Raw genomic sequence first — 15,691 nt, forward strand, 5'->3', positions numbered from 1 at the left:
CTATATATAAGACATCTAAACCTTTAAGGCTGCCTCATTTTTATTCTGTGGAGTACGTGATAAGTTATGATCCCGGGATTTGGTTCGTTGCCAAATTCTTTAACCACTGTGCTACCAAGACTGAAGATTACAGCCTGGGAAATGTGTAGAGGAGTTCTACTCTGTCCTGTGGAGTTGCTCCGAGTTGACATTGCTTCAGTGGGAATGAGTTTTGATTTTTTGAGGAGTTGAATTTCTGAATGGTGTACGCTATATCCACATAGCTTCAAAGAGACTAGTTAAAGTTTGGAGGAGGGACAGAGTTTAGAGTGGGAGTGATTGATCAATGCCTTTATCTCTGTTTCACTTCAGACTGCTTGAATCTAACCTGTCATAGAGACTTGACCTCCCAAGTGATTTGGTTCCTATGGAGGCAGCTTCCAGGATTTGGTTCATTCCTGGATTAATCTGAATTAGAGACTGGTCAGTCCTGGAATTCAGACTGAAATGATTATCCTCTTTATCTTTCTGGATTTACCTGCACCTAGATAGACCCTTGAAGAAATAAGAGAGTCATGACATTAATCCAGAAATCTGACTTATTCCACTGTTTATATCTGGGTTTATTTCTTTTTCAGATGGGTGAGTCAAGTGATGATATAGACCAAATGTTCAGCAGTTTGCTGGGAGAGATGGATCTTCTAACCCAGGTAAACTCTCATTCTTAACCTTTAAATTAGAAAAATATATGGCTGTAGAATTTTATTTTAATATGGTGGATTATCTGAATGAACTGTTTCATACATATATACACACATACCAAAAGAAAAAACCACAACTGAGGATATAATCTATTTGTGATTCAGTTATGGAAGTTAGGGAAAAGAAAGCCCTTTTCTGATTATACCATTCTGTGTTCAGTTAATTCAATATACTGGCCACACGTGTGTTCTATTATGGTTTTACTCATGCTCATCATAGCCAAACCTTTGGCTCATAAAGCAATTTTCTTCAGGTGTATCTCTACTACTCCTCACCAATTTCTCCCAGTTTACCCATATGAAAACTAGCTATGACAATCACATGATCTTTGGCAAAGGTTTGTTACCAACTTTTGAGGAATGGCTATGTTTTAAAACATAAAGTGGGAATTATTTCAGCCTCATGAATAAACCATAAGAACCTGCTTCCCTCAAAGTAACATGAAGCCTGCTGACTCAGACATGAATATTGCCGGGCATACTGGAACCCAGGGCTGCCAACCCAGAGACCACTGACCCATGTTATTAGCACATGTTTCACAAAGTCATATAAACTTTGTTGTTATGTGACACCAAGTTGGAACCAGACTCTCCAGCTGACCCTCCAGTAGGTCTTCAGAGACTATAATTCAAATGAGAAGAGATTTCTCATTTTTCTTTTGAAGAGCTGCTGGTGGATTTGAACTGCTTGTCTTTGTGTTGGCAGTGCAACTCCTTATCCACTAGGCTCCCAGAGCTCCATGCATGAACATTATTAGTGTGTTTTATAGCCTTGTCATAAATGCTTTTTTATTTTATTCCGAAAATAGAAGGGAGCTCTGGTGGCCTCATAGGGAGCTCTGGTGGCCTAGTGGCAAGAAGCTGCCGTTCAAATCCACCAGATGCTCTGCTGAAGAAGGAGAGGCAATCTCCTCCTGTACCAGTCAGATCCAGTTTGACAGTACACACAAAAAATAATAAAATAAAATTTTGAAAAATTTTTTAAAAAAGAAAATAGAGCTCATCCGTTTCTATATAAAATATTGATGAAAGAATAATATTCCTAAATGAGATAAGGACTTTTTGTTTCTTCCTACATCTTCCCTTTGATTGTTTCCATTAATCCTTCCATCCTATCCTTTCCTGCTTTCTAAATTGTATCCCCAGGCAGATGCTGCCCTTTTGATCTTATGTGGTTGATTGTTGTAAGGAGTGAATACTTCCCTGATATTACTGTTTAATCTTACAGACTTGTTCTGGTATTGGCTGAAAGCTGAGATGCAGAGCAGACAGGGTCTCCCTAGAAGTTTTCTATAAAAATAAATGGAGTATGCTGTGCTGGAGGAGGAAGGACAATCTCCTCCTGTACCTGTCAGATCGGATTTGACGGTACACACACACACAAAAAATAATAAAATAAAAATTTTTAAAAATGGAGTATTTATCACTATTGTCTATATTTTGAAAAATATTTATTATAGGAAAAAGATATGAAATTTAGTTATCACCTACTTTATAGTTGTTGTTGTTGTTAAGTGCTGTCGAGTCGCAGGCGACTCATAGCGACCCTGTGAAGGAGAGTCCTCGACGCTTGGGTGCCTTTCATCCTCTCTCCAGGTTCATAGGGTTTCTGGAGGCAAGCTATTATGGAAGTGGATGCCACTCCTCCTTCCACGACTTTATAGTATTGATAAAATTTTTAAAATTTGCGTTCGATGAAAGATGAGAGATCAAATGTGAGATACTAGGTTTACATGGAATAGGTGCTGATTAAAATGAATGTGAGCACATTTCTATAGATAAGAGGTCTGTTCCTTTTTCTCTATGAAGAGGAAGGTTTAAATAGATATTTATGGTCTTTCTGTGCCCATTTACTCATTTCTGCCACCATTTAGAGGGATGATGGCCCTGCTTGTTCAGAATCTGGAATTTTCATAGGACCACAGTTAAGTATTCTTGTTATAACTCAAAAGTGAGAAAGAGGCCTACTTCCAGACCCTTGGACCTCCTTTCCTAAGACTCTTTTGATGTTTTGTCTTTTCATTGTTGTGTTCAAATGAGCATAGTCATAGGTTTGTTGTTGTTGTTGTTGTTATTGTTCTATACCATCAAGTCGGAACCAACTCATAATATACCTTCCAGTGAGTTTTCTGAGGCAATAAATTTTACATGAGGAGATTGCCCATCTTTCTCCCGCAGAGCAGCTGGTGGATTTGCATTGCATGCCCTTGGATTGGCAGTCCAACTCCTTAAGGAGCTGGAGCCAAAAGATTTCAGGGCAAGGAAAATATCTACTTTGCCTTTGGGTTTAGAATCAGTTCTTCATTTTGGCCATTAGAGACTTCCCTTTGAGATTGTAGGACATTAAAAACAAACAATTTTTATTCTTATTTGTGAATTTTGTTCCTGTTCTGTTTTTTATTTGAGGATGTGTTGGAATGGGTAGACATGCCCAAGCTTTTTAATTTTCCCAAATAAGAGAAAATGAAAGAAGACTAACCTGTAATTAAGCATGTGATTTTAAATTGTTATTTTGAAATAATGTTAGCTTACTAAAGTTAAAAGAAAAAAATTACATTTCCTATCTCTTTTACTGTTAGACTTTTAATTTATTAACATATTATTTCATTTTTGTAATATAAAAGTCCTTCTGTGTCTCTCTGTGTGTGAGTGTGTGTGTGTGTGTGTGTGTGTGTGTGTGTGTGTGCCATACAAATGCATTTCCTGAAAAATTGCCAGTGAATTTACCAGTAAATAAACATGGAACATTTTAATATAAAATCATTGCAAGCCAGCACTGAAATAATTTTAAAACAGAAATTAATTTAAATTATTTATTAAGATGGTTATGATTCAAGAGGTAAGGTGTTTCTTTTAAGCATTTCTCTTTATTATAATTTCAGTGAAAGTTTCCAGAAAGGTTGGATCCTCATTCATTCACTAATGCACATTTTCTTCTTTTCACCTCCTCCTGCCTTTGCCCCTAGTTCACCTTGTCATTTATTTCTTGTTCCAGATTGTTAATTTTCATGCATATAGTGCCTAATCATACATTCCTTCTAGACAGTCCTTTTCTTCATCTGAACTAGTGTACTGTTCATTATCTACCCACTATTTCCCCCACCCAACCTCCAACCCCATGTCAATCCAATTTTTTTTGTCAATCTTATTTTATAACAACAAGCTTATGCCGTATTTGTCCATTTATGACTGAGATATTTCACTCAGCATGTCTTCAAAACTCATCTATGTTGTGTAGTATTTTACAAGTTAGTTACTTTTTAATACTGCATAATATTCCATTTTCTAAATGTACTACAATTTTTCTATCTACTCATTTTATGACAGACTCTTTTAAACATTTTTAAAAGAAATCAGCACACAATATAATACTATTGTATTATACTAAAAAAACAAAATACAGTTCTAGAATTCATTTTTAATTGATTATAGCTAGAAAATAGTAATCCAGATATTTTCTTAAAATATTAAATATAATTTATGCATACTAGAACATTGACTTCTACATAGTTTTGGAATATGAGCCCCTCAGATTAAAAGGCATTCAAAATATGACTGAGGAAAAGCTGCCTCCTCAAAGCAGAACTGATGCTAATGACACAAATGGAGTAAAGCTTTTGAGATCTTCATGTGCTGATGTGACATAGTGCAACATGGAAAGAAAAAGCTGCAAATGTCCATTAATAATTGGAAGGTAAAATGTAATAAGTAGGAATCTTGAAAAATTGGACGTTATGAAAAATTAAATGGAACTCTTGAAGATCAGCATCCAAAGAATTAGTGAGCTGAAGTGGACCAGTATTAGCCTTTTTTAATTAGGCAAACATATGGTCAGCTCTTCCAGGAATGACACATTGAAGCGAAAAAACATTGCATTCATTGTCAAGAACATTTCAAGTTCAATGTTGATGTACAATGTTACAAGTGGTAAATATCCATATCTCTGCAAAGAAGACCACTTTATATGATTATTAATCAAATTTACACACCAGCCACTGATGCCAAATGTAAAGAAACTGAAGATTTTTGCCAACTTCTGCAGTCTGAAATTGATCAAATATGCAACCAAAATGCATATATAATTGCGGTTAATTTGACTGTGAAAGTTGAAAGCAAAGGATTGGGAGTTAGAAAATATGCCCTTGGTAATAGAAATGATAAATGTTAATGAATAATAAGATTTTTCAAAATCAATAGCTTATTCATTACTAATATATTTTTTCTGTGGGACTTTGCTAGATGGAATATATAAGGATTGACCAAATAGAGCCATGGATAACACATATATAGGAAAGATCACAGAGAACATCTGTATCATCGGTCAAAACCAGGCCAGGAGCTGAGGAACAGTCAGTCAGTAATTCATTTGCAAGTTGAAGTTCAAGCTGAAGAAAATATAAATAAGTTCACAAGAGACAAAATACCACCTTGAGAGTATCCCACTGAATTTAGAGACTATTTCAAGAATAGATACAACACTTAGAATCCTAATGACTGGAGACCAGGAAACTGTGAGATGGCATCAGGGACATTATAAATGAAGAAAGCAAATGGTCATTAAAATGTAGGAGGGCAGGGAAAGACCAAATGAATGTCAGTGGAGACTGAAATGTTCTCTTTATTACAGAGTAGCTAGAGCAACAGAAAAAAATGATAAAGTAAAACAAATGTAGAAGATTCCAAAGGGCAGCTTTAGAAAACAATATAAAATGTTAGCATGAAATTGCAAAGTCCTGGAAGTAGAAAATATATAGAGAATAACATTTTACATTTTTTTTAAAGCTAACAATGCTGAAGAACAAAAGATCAAGCTTGCATTTCAATAGTAAAGAATTCTATGGGCAAAATTATGAATAATTGAATAATGTAATTAACATCAAAAGAAGATGGAAGAAATAGAGTCATTGTTCCAAAAGCATTTGGTGCACATCCAACCATTTCAGGAGGTCGCATATAAAAACCAATAGTATTAAAGGAAGAAATCCAAGGTGCATTGAAGGCATTAGCAAAAACCAAAGCTCCAGGAAGTTGTGGACACCAATTGAGATATTTCAACATACGGATACAACACTGGAGGAACTCTCTCATCTCTAACCAAAAATTTGGAATATGACGGCTAGACCGACCAACTGGAAGAAGTCCGTATTTGTGCCCATTTCAAATGGAGATGATCCAACAGAATGTGAAAATTCTTGAAAAATATCATTAATATCACACATAAGTGATATTTTATTGAAGATAATTCAAAAGAAGCTGCAGCCATACATCTCTAGATAACTTCCAGGAAAAGAAGAGGATGTTGTTGTTGTTGTTAGGTTCCATAGAGTCAAGTATGACTTACAGCGACCCAGTGAACAACAGATCTGAACCCTGTTTGATCCTGTATTATCCTCATACTTCCTGACACAATAGAGCCCATTACAGCAGTCACAATGTCAATTCACCTGGTTGAGTCTTCCTCTCCTTTGCTGACACGCCTCCACCTTTCTGAGTATGATGTCCTTCTCCAAGGAATAGCCTCTCCTAGCAACATGCTCAAAGTGTGTGAGGCGAAGCTTTATCATCTTTGCCTCCAAAGAACACTCTGGCTGCACCTTCTCCAAAACATATTTGTTTATTCTTTTTGCAGTCCATGGGATGGTTAGTACTCTTCTCCAACACCACAGCTAAAGGCATCAATTCTTCTGTCATTCTTATTCATTGTCCAGCTCTCAGATGCATAGCAAGTGATCAGAATGACCATGGCCTAAATCAGATGCACAGTCCTCAAAATCAGAGCTCAATCTGATATCACTGCTCCTCAATAATTTGGAGAGGCCCTTGACTGCAGACTTTTCCAGTGTAATTTATCTCCTGATTTCCTGACTTCTGATACCAATGTGTTGATTGTGGATCCAACTAAGATGAACTTGTCGACAGTTTCTATCTTTCTTCATCTATCATGATGTTACCTATTGGTCCAGTGTTTCTTTTCTTGACATTGAGATGCAGTCCATATTGAAGGCTGTATTTTTTTATTTTCTGCAGCAAGTTCTAGAAAAAAATATGCTTGGTACAAGGGACATCACTGCTGACGTTAAATGGATCTTGACTAAAAGCAGGGAATATAAGAAAGATTTTTGCCAGTATTTTATTGACTATGTAAAGGCATTGGACTATGTGGATCATTATAAATTATGGATAATGTAGCAAAGAACCAGAATTCCAGAGTGCTTAATTGCTCTTGCAGATCTTTTACTTAGACCAAAAAGCATCCATTTGAACAGAAGAGATACTACCCAATGACGACAGCATCTTATTTCCATCAAGTCAGAACTAACTCAAAACTGACCCTTTGATGGATTTTTCAGACCCTGGAAAACATGTGGGAGGAGATTGTCCATCTTTCTTTCAAGGAACTCCTTGTGGATTTGAAACCAAAAAAAAAGATACGGCCTTTGAGTTAACAGATCAACTCCCTACACACTAGGCCAGCAGAGCTACCATGATTTAAAATCAAGAAATGTGTGTATTGGAGTTATATCCTTTCACCTTATTTATTCAGTCAAATAAATAGTTTGAGAAAAAAGCAGGAATATATGAAGATCGGGGGGGGGGAGGGGAAATCTCATAAGAGCCTGTGTATGCAGACGATACAAACTTGCTGAACACAAAGAATTTCAAACACTTACTGATGAATATCAAAGACTACAACTTTCCATATTGATTAATAAAGAAAAATTCCCACAGCTATATCAATAAGCCTGTGACAGTGATGTGCCAATCGTGGTAACAGGTACCCATGGTGGACAGTGTTGGCTGGAGCTTCCCTACTAAATCAAGCCTGGAAGCAAGAGCAGCATCCACTTCCGAAATGGCTTGCCCCCGGAAACTCTATGTACAAACAGTGCTCAGGCCGTTCATTCATAAGGTCACTATGAGTCGTCAATGACCCGACGGCACCAAACAACAACATATCAATAAGCAATATCAAGATCAATGGAGAAAAGATTGACATTATCGAGAAATCAAGGATTTCATTTCACTTGGATCCACAGTCGATGCTCATGGAAGCAGCAGTCAAAAAATCAACTAATGTATGTGGAACCTTACAGCTGAGTAAATCTGCTGCAAAAAAGACATCTTTAAAGGGCTCAAAAGCAAAGATGTCAATTTGAGCACTAAGATGCACCCCAGCCATGGTGTTTTCAGTCACCTTGTGTGTATGAAAAAGTTGGAAAAGGAATGAGGACTACCAAAGAATTGATGCCTTTGAATTATGATTTTGAATAGGGTTGCGATGAGTCACAGGCAACTCGACGGCACAAAATAACAACAATAACATGGACTACTTGAAGAAACAAGTATGCCTTGGAAGAAGTGCAGACAACAGGCTCGTTAGAAGTAAAAGTGGTGAGATTTCATCTTAGAGACTTTGGACATGTTATTAGGAGGGCATCTGGTGAGGCAGACCATGTTTGGAAGAGTAGAGGGTCAGTAAAAAAAGAGGAAGGTCTTCAAACTCAACTAGATGGTCTTGCACAGTGGCTGCAACGTTGGGCTCACACAAGGCAACATTTGTGAGGATGGGTACAACTGGGCAGTATTTTGTTCTGTTGTACTTAAAGATTCTGAATAAAACAAACTGACACAGCAACTTAAGCAGTGAGCCCAAGCATAGCTTTTTTCATTTCAGCAGTCAGATCAATCCTCTGGTTCTGAGGCTGCAACACCACCACACAGTGTTTTATTCTGTTGTATCTGGAGTTGCTGTGAATCAGAACTGACTTGATAGCACCTAAGACAACAGCAAGCAACTAACAAAATTAAAAACTTAATACATATTCTCTATATCATGGAAACGAAACAGGTTATATAGCAAAAGTTAGTAAAGAGAGAAAGAAATAACAAAACCTGAAAAGGGCATCTAGAACAAGATGATGGAAGACCTAATATGAGTTAAGACAATAAACATAAATCCAGAACTAAACACTCTCCTGTAAAGTAAAAATCTCTAATTGGATCAGAAATCACAATCAAGTCTTACACTCTTTGAAAGGAAAACCGTTTTTAAAATGAATCAGTAGTTAAAAGTTGAGAGTGGGCCATAAAATATCCTGAAATACAACACAAAGTAAGTGAAGGATAAAAATCACAATAACAACATCAGTCAAAAAGATTCATGGCAAAAGAAGTCATTTTTATCAGTAAAAAATGCTAATCAAATACAAGTCATGAACTTTTAAAGAAAAATTAAAAAGGTGAAAGGACAGAAAACCAAAAGTTATGAGAACCTTTTAATATCATGCTGTTTCTTTATCTCATTGCTTGATAGATTGATAAATAAAGATGTAAATTTTCTAAATAATGCCATTAGTCAGATATATTTGGTTATATTTTTCTTCCTTTTGTTTTCCTTGTATCTAATGGTCTAGTATTAGTTTCATCACTGAGAAAACCCACGTGAAATAATTATTGGAACAACTACATAATTTCTCGGTTTTATCTTCTAACAGTACCAATGGAGAGTAAATAGGTAAGCACTAGACTACCAGCCAAAAGGTTGAAGGTTTAAAACCACCCAGAGGGGCCTCGGAAGAAAGTTCTAGAAATCTGCTTCTGAAAAGTCACAGCCTTGAAAACCCTCCGGAGCAGTTCTGCTCTGCACGCCTGGTGTCAGCATGAGGCAGAATTGACTTGACAGAATCTTTGTCAAAATCAGTTAGCAACCACCAGAACCAGTTACTGTTGAGTTGTTTCCTACTAATGGAGAGCACATGTGTTAGTAGAACTGTGATCTGCAGGGTTTTCAGAGGCTGATTTTAGGGAAGGAGAATACAAGACTTATCATCTGAAGTACATTTATGCGGCTCAACACTCCAGCATTTTAGTGCCCAGCTTGTTAACCACCCATTTATTCTACCAATTATAAAAATTAACTTTGAAACACAGCTCCTAAATATGGTCTTTTTCAAAAAGCATATAGTTTCACCTAAAAATCTTCAGATAAAGGGTAGCTCAGTGTTGGAGGGAATGAAAGAGGGGAAAAAACAGAGTTGTTCCTCTTTCGACATGTGGCTTCCACCTTGTTTCCCACCCATAGTCATGCTTTCCTCCACTTGCTACCCCACATCATGTCTTTTGCCTCTGTTCAGCTCAATTCTGGAACAAAAGCAGAAGTAAGAAGCATTTGTGATGATGCCAGGAGGCATCCCCTGTTTAATTTACTCAGAGTCTGGGAGCAGTGTTAAAGCTGTCAAACAACAGAAACTTTTCTCATTTCTTCTTTCCTTTTTCCAGCATAGATATAATAAGTCCATTGCCATGTAGTATCAGAAAAGGGCTTTTGTTCTTGTTGCTGTTACTGTTGTCAAGTTGGAAAAGACTATAACTGAGCCCTCCAGAGGGTTTTCAGAGGCAGAAGTTACACAGATGGAGATAGCCCATCTTCTCCCTCAGAGTAGCTGGTGGATTTGAACAGCTTTTGGTTTGGCAGCACTACTTCTTATCACTGAACCACCAGAGATTCTCGAAAAGGGTCAAAAGGAGACAACAGTTTGAAATTCATCATGAAACAATTTGAAAGTCAGTATAATATACAACACGTTGTCCCAGAAAACAAAAGAATCATCTAAAAACTATTATACTGTTCAGCGTGTGTGTGTGTGTGTGTGTGTGTGTGTGTGTGTGTGTGTGTGTTAAATTGCATCCGACTGGCACAGGAGGAGATTGTCCCTGCTTCTTCAGCAAAGCATCTGGAAGATTCGAACCGCACGCTTTTGGGATTGCAGCATATATTCTTGCTACTCGGCCACCAGAGCTCCCTTATGTTGTTCATTTTTTAGGTTCATAATTAATGAAAAATATTTGTGTGTAGAAGGAGCCCTAGAGAAGTAATTAGAGAAGTAATTTGTTATGTTTTGCACCACGAACCAAAAGGTCAGAAGTGTGAATCTGTCAGAATGCAGAAATTATCAAGCAATATACATGTAACTGAACTCTTGCTGAAGATTATTCAAAGATGACCAGAGCAATACATTAGTAAAGAACTGCCAAAAATTTAAACTGGATTCAGAAGAAGTCATAGAATGAGTGCTATCACTGCTGGTGTCAAATAACTCTTGATAGAAATCAGAAAATACCAGAAAGATGTTTACCTGTGTTTTATTGACTATTCAAAAGCATTGAGCTGTGTGGAAAATAATAAATTATGGATAACAATGAAAAGAACGGTAATTACAGAACACTTAATTGTGCTCATGTGTTAGGGTTTAATACTCAACAGGAAAACCCATCAGAATAAGTTTGTGAAGACAGAAAAACTGACCAGAAGTAGAAGACATTTATGCTCAGAATTTATTTAGGGGAACACATGCTGACTGAGGAAATAATACAGTTTCTCTAAGCTCATAGGGTTTCTGGAGTCAAGCTATTTCAGAAGTGCATGCCACTCCTGCTTCCAAGCCTGTTTTAATCTGAGAGCTCTACCAAACACTATCCACCATGGGTAACCATTATCGCATTTGACACCTCAGTGTCACAGTGTTTAGCATCACAGCAACCACAAGTTACCTCTACTAAAAACATAGCAAACAGTAAATGTTGGAGAGATGCATATTGGAACTCTGATGCACTCTAATGGAGGGACTGTAAAATGGTACAGTCACTAAGGAAGGAAGTTTACCATTTCCTAAAAAAACTGAGCACAGAAATCCCATATAACCTAGCTATTCCACTGCTAGGAATATATCCCAAAGAAATCAGAACTGAGACAAGAATAGAGATTTGTACCCCGATATTCATAGCTGCATCATTCCAATTAGCAAGAAAATGGAAACAACCAAATGCCTGTCAGCAAGCAAATTAATTAAGAAATTGTGAGACATCCACACAATAGAAGACTATACATCACTAAGGGACAATTTAATTTAATACTATATGACATGGGAGCATCTACAAAGCATTATTATTATGCCAAGTGAAATAACTCAGACATGTAAGGACAAATACTGCATAAAACTACTATTATGAAAATAGGAGGATAAAAAGATATGAACAAGATATGCACAAGTGTTCAAAAGATGAAGGGGAAAGAGAGTAAGGGAGAATGAAATAGAAAGGGGGAGAATCACTGGAATAACAGGATGGATGAAGGGAGGAGGAAAGAATGGGAAAGGTTCAATGGGGACTAGAAGAGATGAGGTGATAATAGGTATAGATCAAGAGTAATTATATAAAATATATATTAATGATTATATAAAACACAGTGTCTATGAATGAAACACAATGTATATTAATTATTTTATGAAAGAAGGTAAAAAGCATGATGTATATAAACGATTATATGCAATCCAATAAAAAATGTTTAAAAAAGAGGTAGGAAGAGCACTTGTTTAACTACTAAAGGCACAAGAGGACATATCAATAGTAAACATCTACACATAACAAACATCTACAAATAGTAGATCTGCAAAATACATAAAACAAAGGTTAAAAGACTTGAGGAAAGAAATAGACAACAAGAAAGTAGTAATAGGAGACTTCAACTTGCCACTTTCACCTAAGGACAGGTCAACTTGGGAAAAACTCAACAAAGATGCAGAAGAACTAAATTATACAATTAGCCATCTCAGCTTCACAGATGTATTAAGGTTACTCCATCCAACAAAAACTCAGTTTGCTTTTTCCTCAAGTGTGCATGGTACATTCTCCAGAATTAACTATATACTAGGATCCAAACAAGCCTTAACAAATTAAAATGCATGAAATAATACAAAATACCAGCCAAACTTGTGATATACAAAAGGGGGAAAACAGACTCAAGAGCATCATATTTCCTAGTTGGAGTCACACAGTTCTCTAATAAATGTAGAAAGGCACCTTCCATAATGCATTAAAATTGCCACTGGCTTGCATTCAATAGGAAGTTATTGGTTCTATTTGTCACTTTCACCACCATAAGACCACAGTAAGATTTTTCTTTTCAATTTGGCAATTTAAGGGGTGGGGGGAAATCTAATACTACTTTCTCAGTAAGAAATTTAATAAAGTTAGTTCATTTAATCTTTAAAAAAAGAAATAATAAAAAATATCTTCTCAGATCATAGCACCACAAAACTAGAAATTAATAGCAAGATAATAAAGGATTAAAAAGTACCCATATGGGAGCTAAATAATAGCTTGCTTGACCACTACTGTGTCATAAAAGAAATAAAAAGTGAAATGAAAAAATTCCTCAAAATAAATAAAAATGAAAAGAAGTTATATGAAAACCTCTGGGACACAGCAAAGGCAGTACTCAGGGAGCAGTTCATAGCAATAAGAAAAGAAGAAAGGAGCAAAATAAACTACTTGACATCTCCAGCAAATAGAAAAAGAACAAGTTACTCTCACAGCCTATAGAAGAAAGCAAATAATAAGTCTAAGGCTGAAATCAATGGAATAGAAAACTGAAAAATAATTGAAAACATGAGCAAGACCAGGAGCTGATTCTTCAAAAGGGTCAATAAAATACACAGACCATTGTCAAATTTACAAACGAAATTACACAAATTATTGGAATAGACATCAAAGAAGTAACATCATAAGAGAACTAACTGAAATGAGAAGATAACAGAATCTAATGAAAGAAGCTAATTCTGAAATTTAAAAGCCAGAAGAAATTGATAACTTCTTAGTAACCCACCCGCTAGCCAAATTGACACAGGCAGGAGTGGAACATTTGAACAGACCTATTAAAAAAATAAATAATTGAACATTTTATAAAATAGACTTCCCCTAGCCCCCCAAAAAAGTCCTGGCCCAGTAGCAGTAACAGTTTAACAGGACAACAAGCAATGCCTGTTGGAGGGGATGTAGAGAGATTGGAACCCTTGTGCTCTGCTCTTGGGACTATGAAACGGTACAACCACTATGGAAGGCAGTTTGCGTTTCCTCAAAAAGCTGTACATAGAAATCCAATATGACCCAGCCATTCCACTGCTGAGACTGTACTCCAAGGAAATCAGAGCTATGACACCAGCAGAAATAGGTACACCCATGTTCAAAGCAGTGTTATTCCGAACAGGAAGAAAATGGAGATAACTCAAATGTCTATCAGCAAATGAATGACAATAAAAATGACAGCATAGTCACAGAGTGTAATACAGTGCAGCACTAAAGAACAGTGATATATGCGTAAAGTACGACACAACACTGAAAAGTCTAGAAAGCATTATGCTGAGGGAAACAACTCAGTCACTAAAGTTATAAATACTACATAAAACCACTACTGTGACAATAGGAAGTTAACTGAACTATGAAGAGGAAGGAACAATAGAAATGTAGACAAAGAACATTACAAGAATCAAGACAAGGAATGATCAACCTGAAAAGAATCGAGATAAAGACAATACAGCTATTGCTATTAGTACATAGGAACAGGATAGAGAGAAAGAGACACAGATATAACTGTTTAAAGGGGAAAGGGGGGAAAGGGGGTTGGAATAAGGAAGAGGACAGCAGAGATTAGTGGGGGTGGGGAGATGAAGAAATAGGTAAGATGGAAGGTGAACTTGAGAAGGGGAGATAAAAATAACTGATCAATAGTAATCAAGTATATAAAATACAATGTACAGAAATGATTATATAAATAAAAATAAATATTAAATTTTTAAAAATAAATCAGAAGACATTGCATTGGCAAAGTCTGCTGTCAAAGACTTCTTTAAGGTACTTAAGAGCAGTGATTTCTGTTTAAAGACTAAGGCGCACTTGATCCAAGCCATGGTCTTTTCAGTAACTTGCTGTCCATCTTAAAGTTGGACAGTGGATAAGGATGACAGAGAAGGAACTGATGCCTTTACGTTGTGGAGTAGCATAAGAGTACTGAATATTCATAGAGTGCCAAAAGAACAAATGAATCTTGGAGAAAATGCAACCAAGGTGCTCCTTAAAGGCAAAAATGGTGAAAGTTGGTCTCTCACATACTTCGAACATGTTGTTAGGAGGGTCTAGATCTTGGAAAAAGGCATCCTGCTTGGGAAGGTGAAGGGTCATCAATAAAAAAAGGAAAACCCTCAAAAAGATGGATTGACTGTAATGATGGACTGAAGTATGTATCACAGTTTATGAGGCTAGGGCAAGGTTTAAATCTTTTGTTAATAGGGTCACTATGAGTCTTAATTGACTCAACAACACTTGACAATGACAACAACAAATTAGAGGATGGGTGAGCTTTTGAGAAATAGAATCTAGAATTTTATAAACTCAACTGATTTCTCATATGTGTTTTGGCTGTATTATTTGCCTGGATCCCGTAAGTTTTGGGAAGGGAGGAAGTGGCTGTTTATCCAGTTCCTATTAGTCTCAGGAAGAGGGAGGAGGCTGAAACTGTTTACCCAGTATTTTTAAGTTCCAGAAAGGGAGACAGGATGGTGACAAATGGCCAGGTTTGGAGTGTAGTCAGGGCCTTATGATATGGCCGTCTGTGAAGAGTTCAGCTCTGCATACATATAACGGAAAATCTGTACATAGACCAAGGAGCAATCATGCAAGCAAAACAGAGGGGTACTAGGTGATTTAAAATCAGAAAAAGTATCTGCTAGAAGTTGTTTCCTTTTTCCATACTGCATCCGTATGATGAGCAAATAAAAATTCTAAAAACGGAACTATATGAAGAATATGGCATCAGGATTACAGGAAGATTAATCAGCATCATTTGTTGTGCATAAGACCCAATCTTGCTTACAAAAGTGCAGAAGACTTGAAGCACTTAAAGAAGATGGTCAGAGACTACCACCTTCAATATGGATTACTCATCAGCATCAAGAAATGAAAATCCTCACCCCTATATCCATGGGCAACATTATGGTAGATGGAGAAAAACATTGAAGTCATCAACAATTTCATTTTACTTGGATCCACAACCAATAGCTATGGGAGCAGCAGTCAAGAAATCAAAAGATGTTGCACACCCATGTTTATTATGGCAT

At 36.5% G+C, this 15,691-nt stretch overlaps 1 protein-coding gene across 1 annotated transcript in view; it reads left to right on the top strand.

Annotated features, from left to right (window-relative positions):
- Positions 1–617: 617 nt before the first annotated feature.
- Positions 618–15,691, top strand: part of APBB1IP (amyloid beta (A4) precursor protein-binding, family B, member 1 interacting protein) — a 107,488-nt gene continuing 92,414 nt past the window's right edge. Inside the window, 1 exon segment of the mRNA XM_006903816.1 lies at positions 618–689. Coding sequence (XP_006903878.1) covers positions 618–689 — 72 coding nt within the window.

This window comes from Elephantulus edwardii, unplaced genomic scaffold, assembly GCF_000299155.1.
Source record: "Elephantulus edwardii isolate Elephantulus edwardi_28Jun2011 unplaced genomic scaffold, EleEdw1.0 scaffold00054, whole genome shotgun sequence".
NCBI classification, from domain to species: domain Eukaryota; kingdom Metazoa; phylum Chordata; class Mammalia; order Macroscelidea; family Macroscelididae; genus Elephantulus; species Elephantulus edwardii.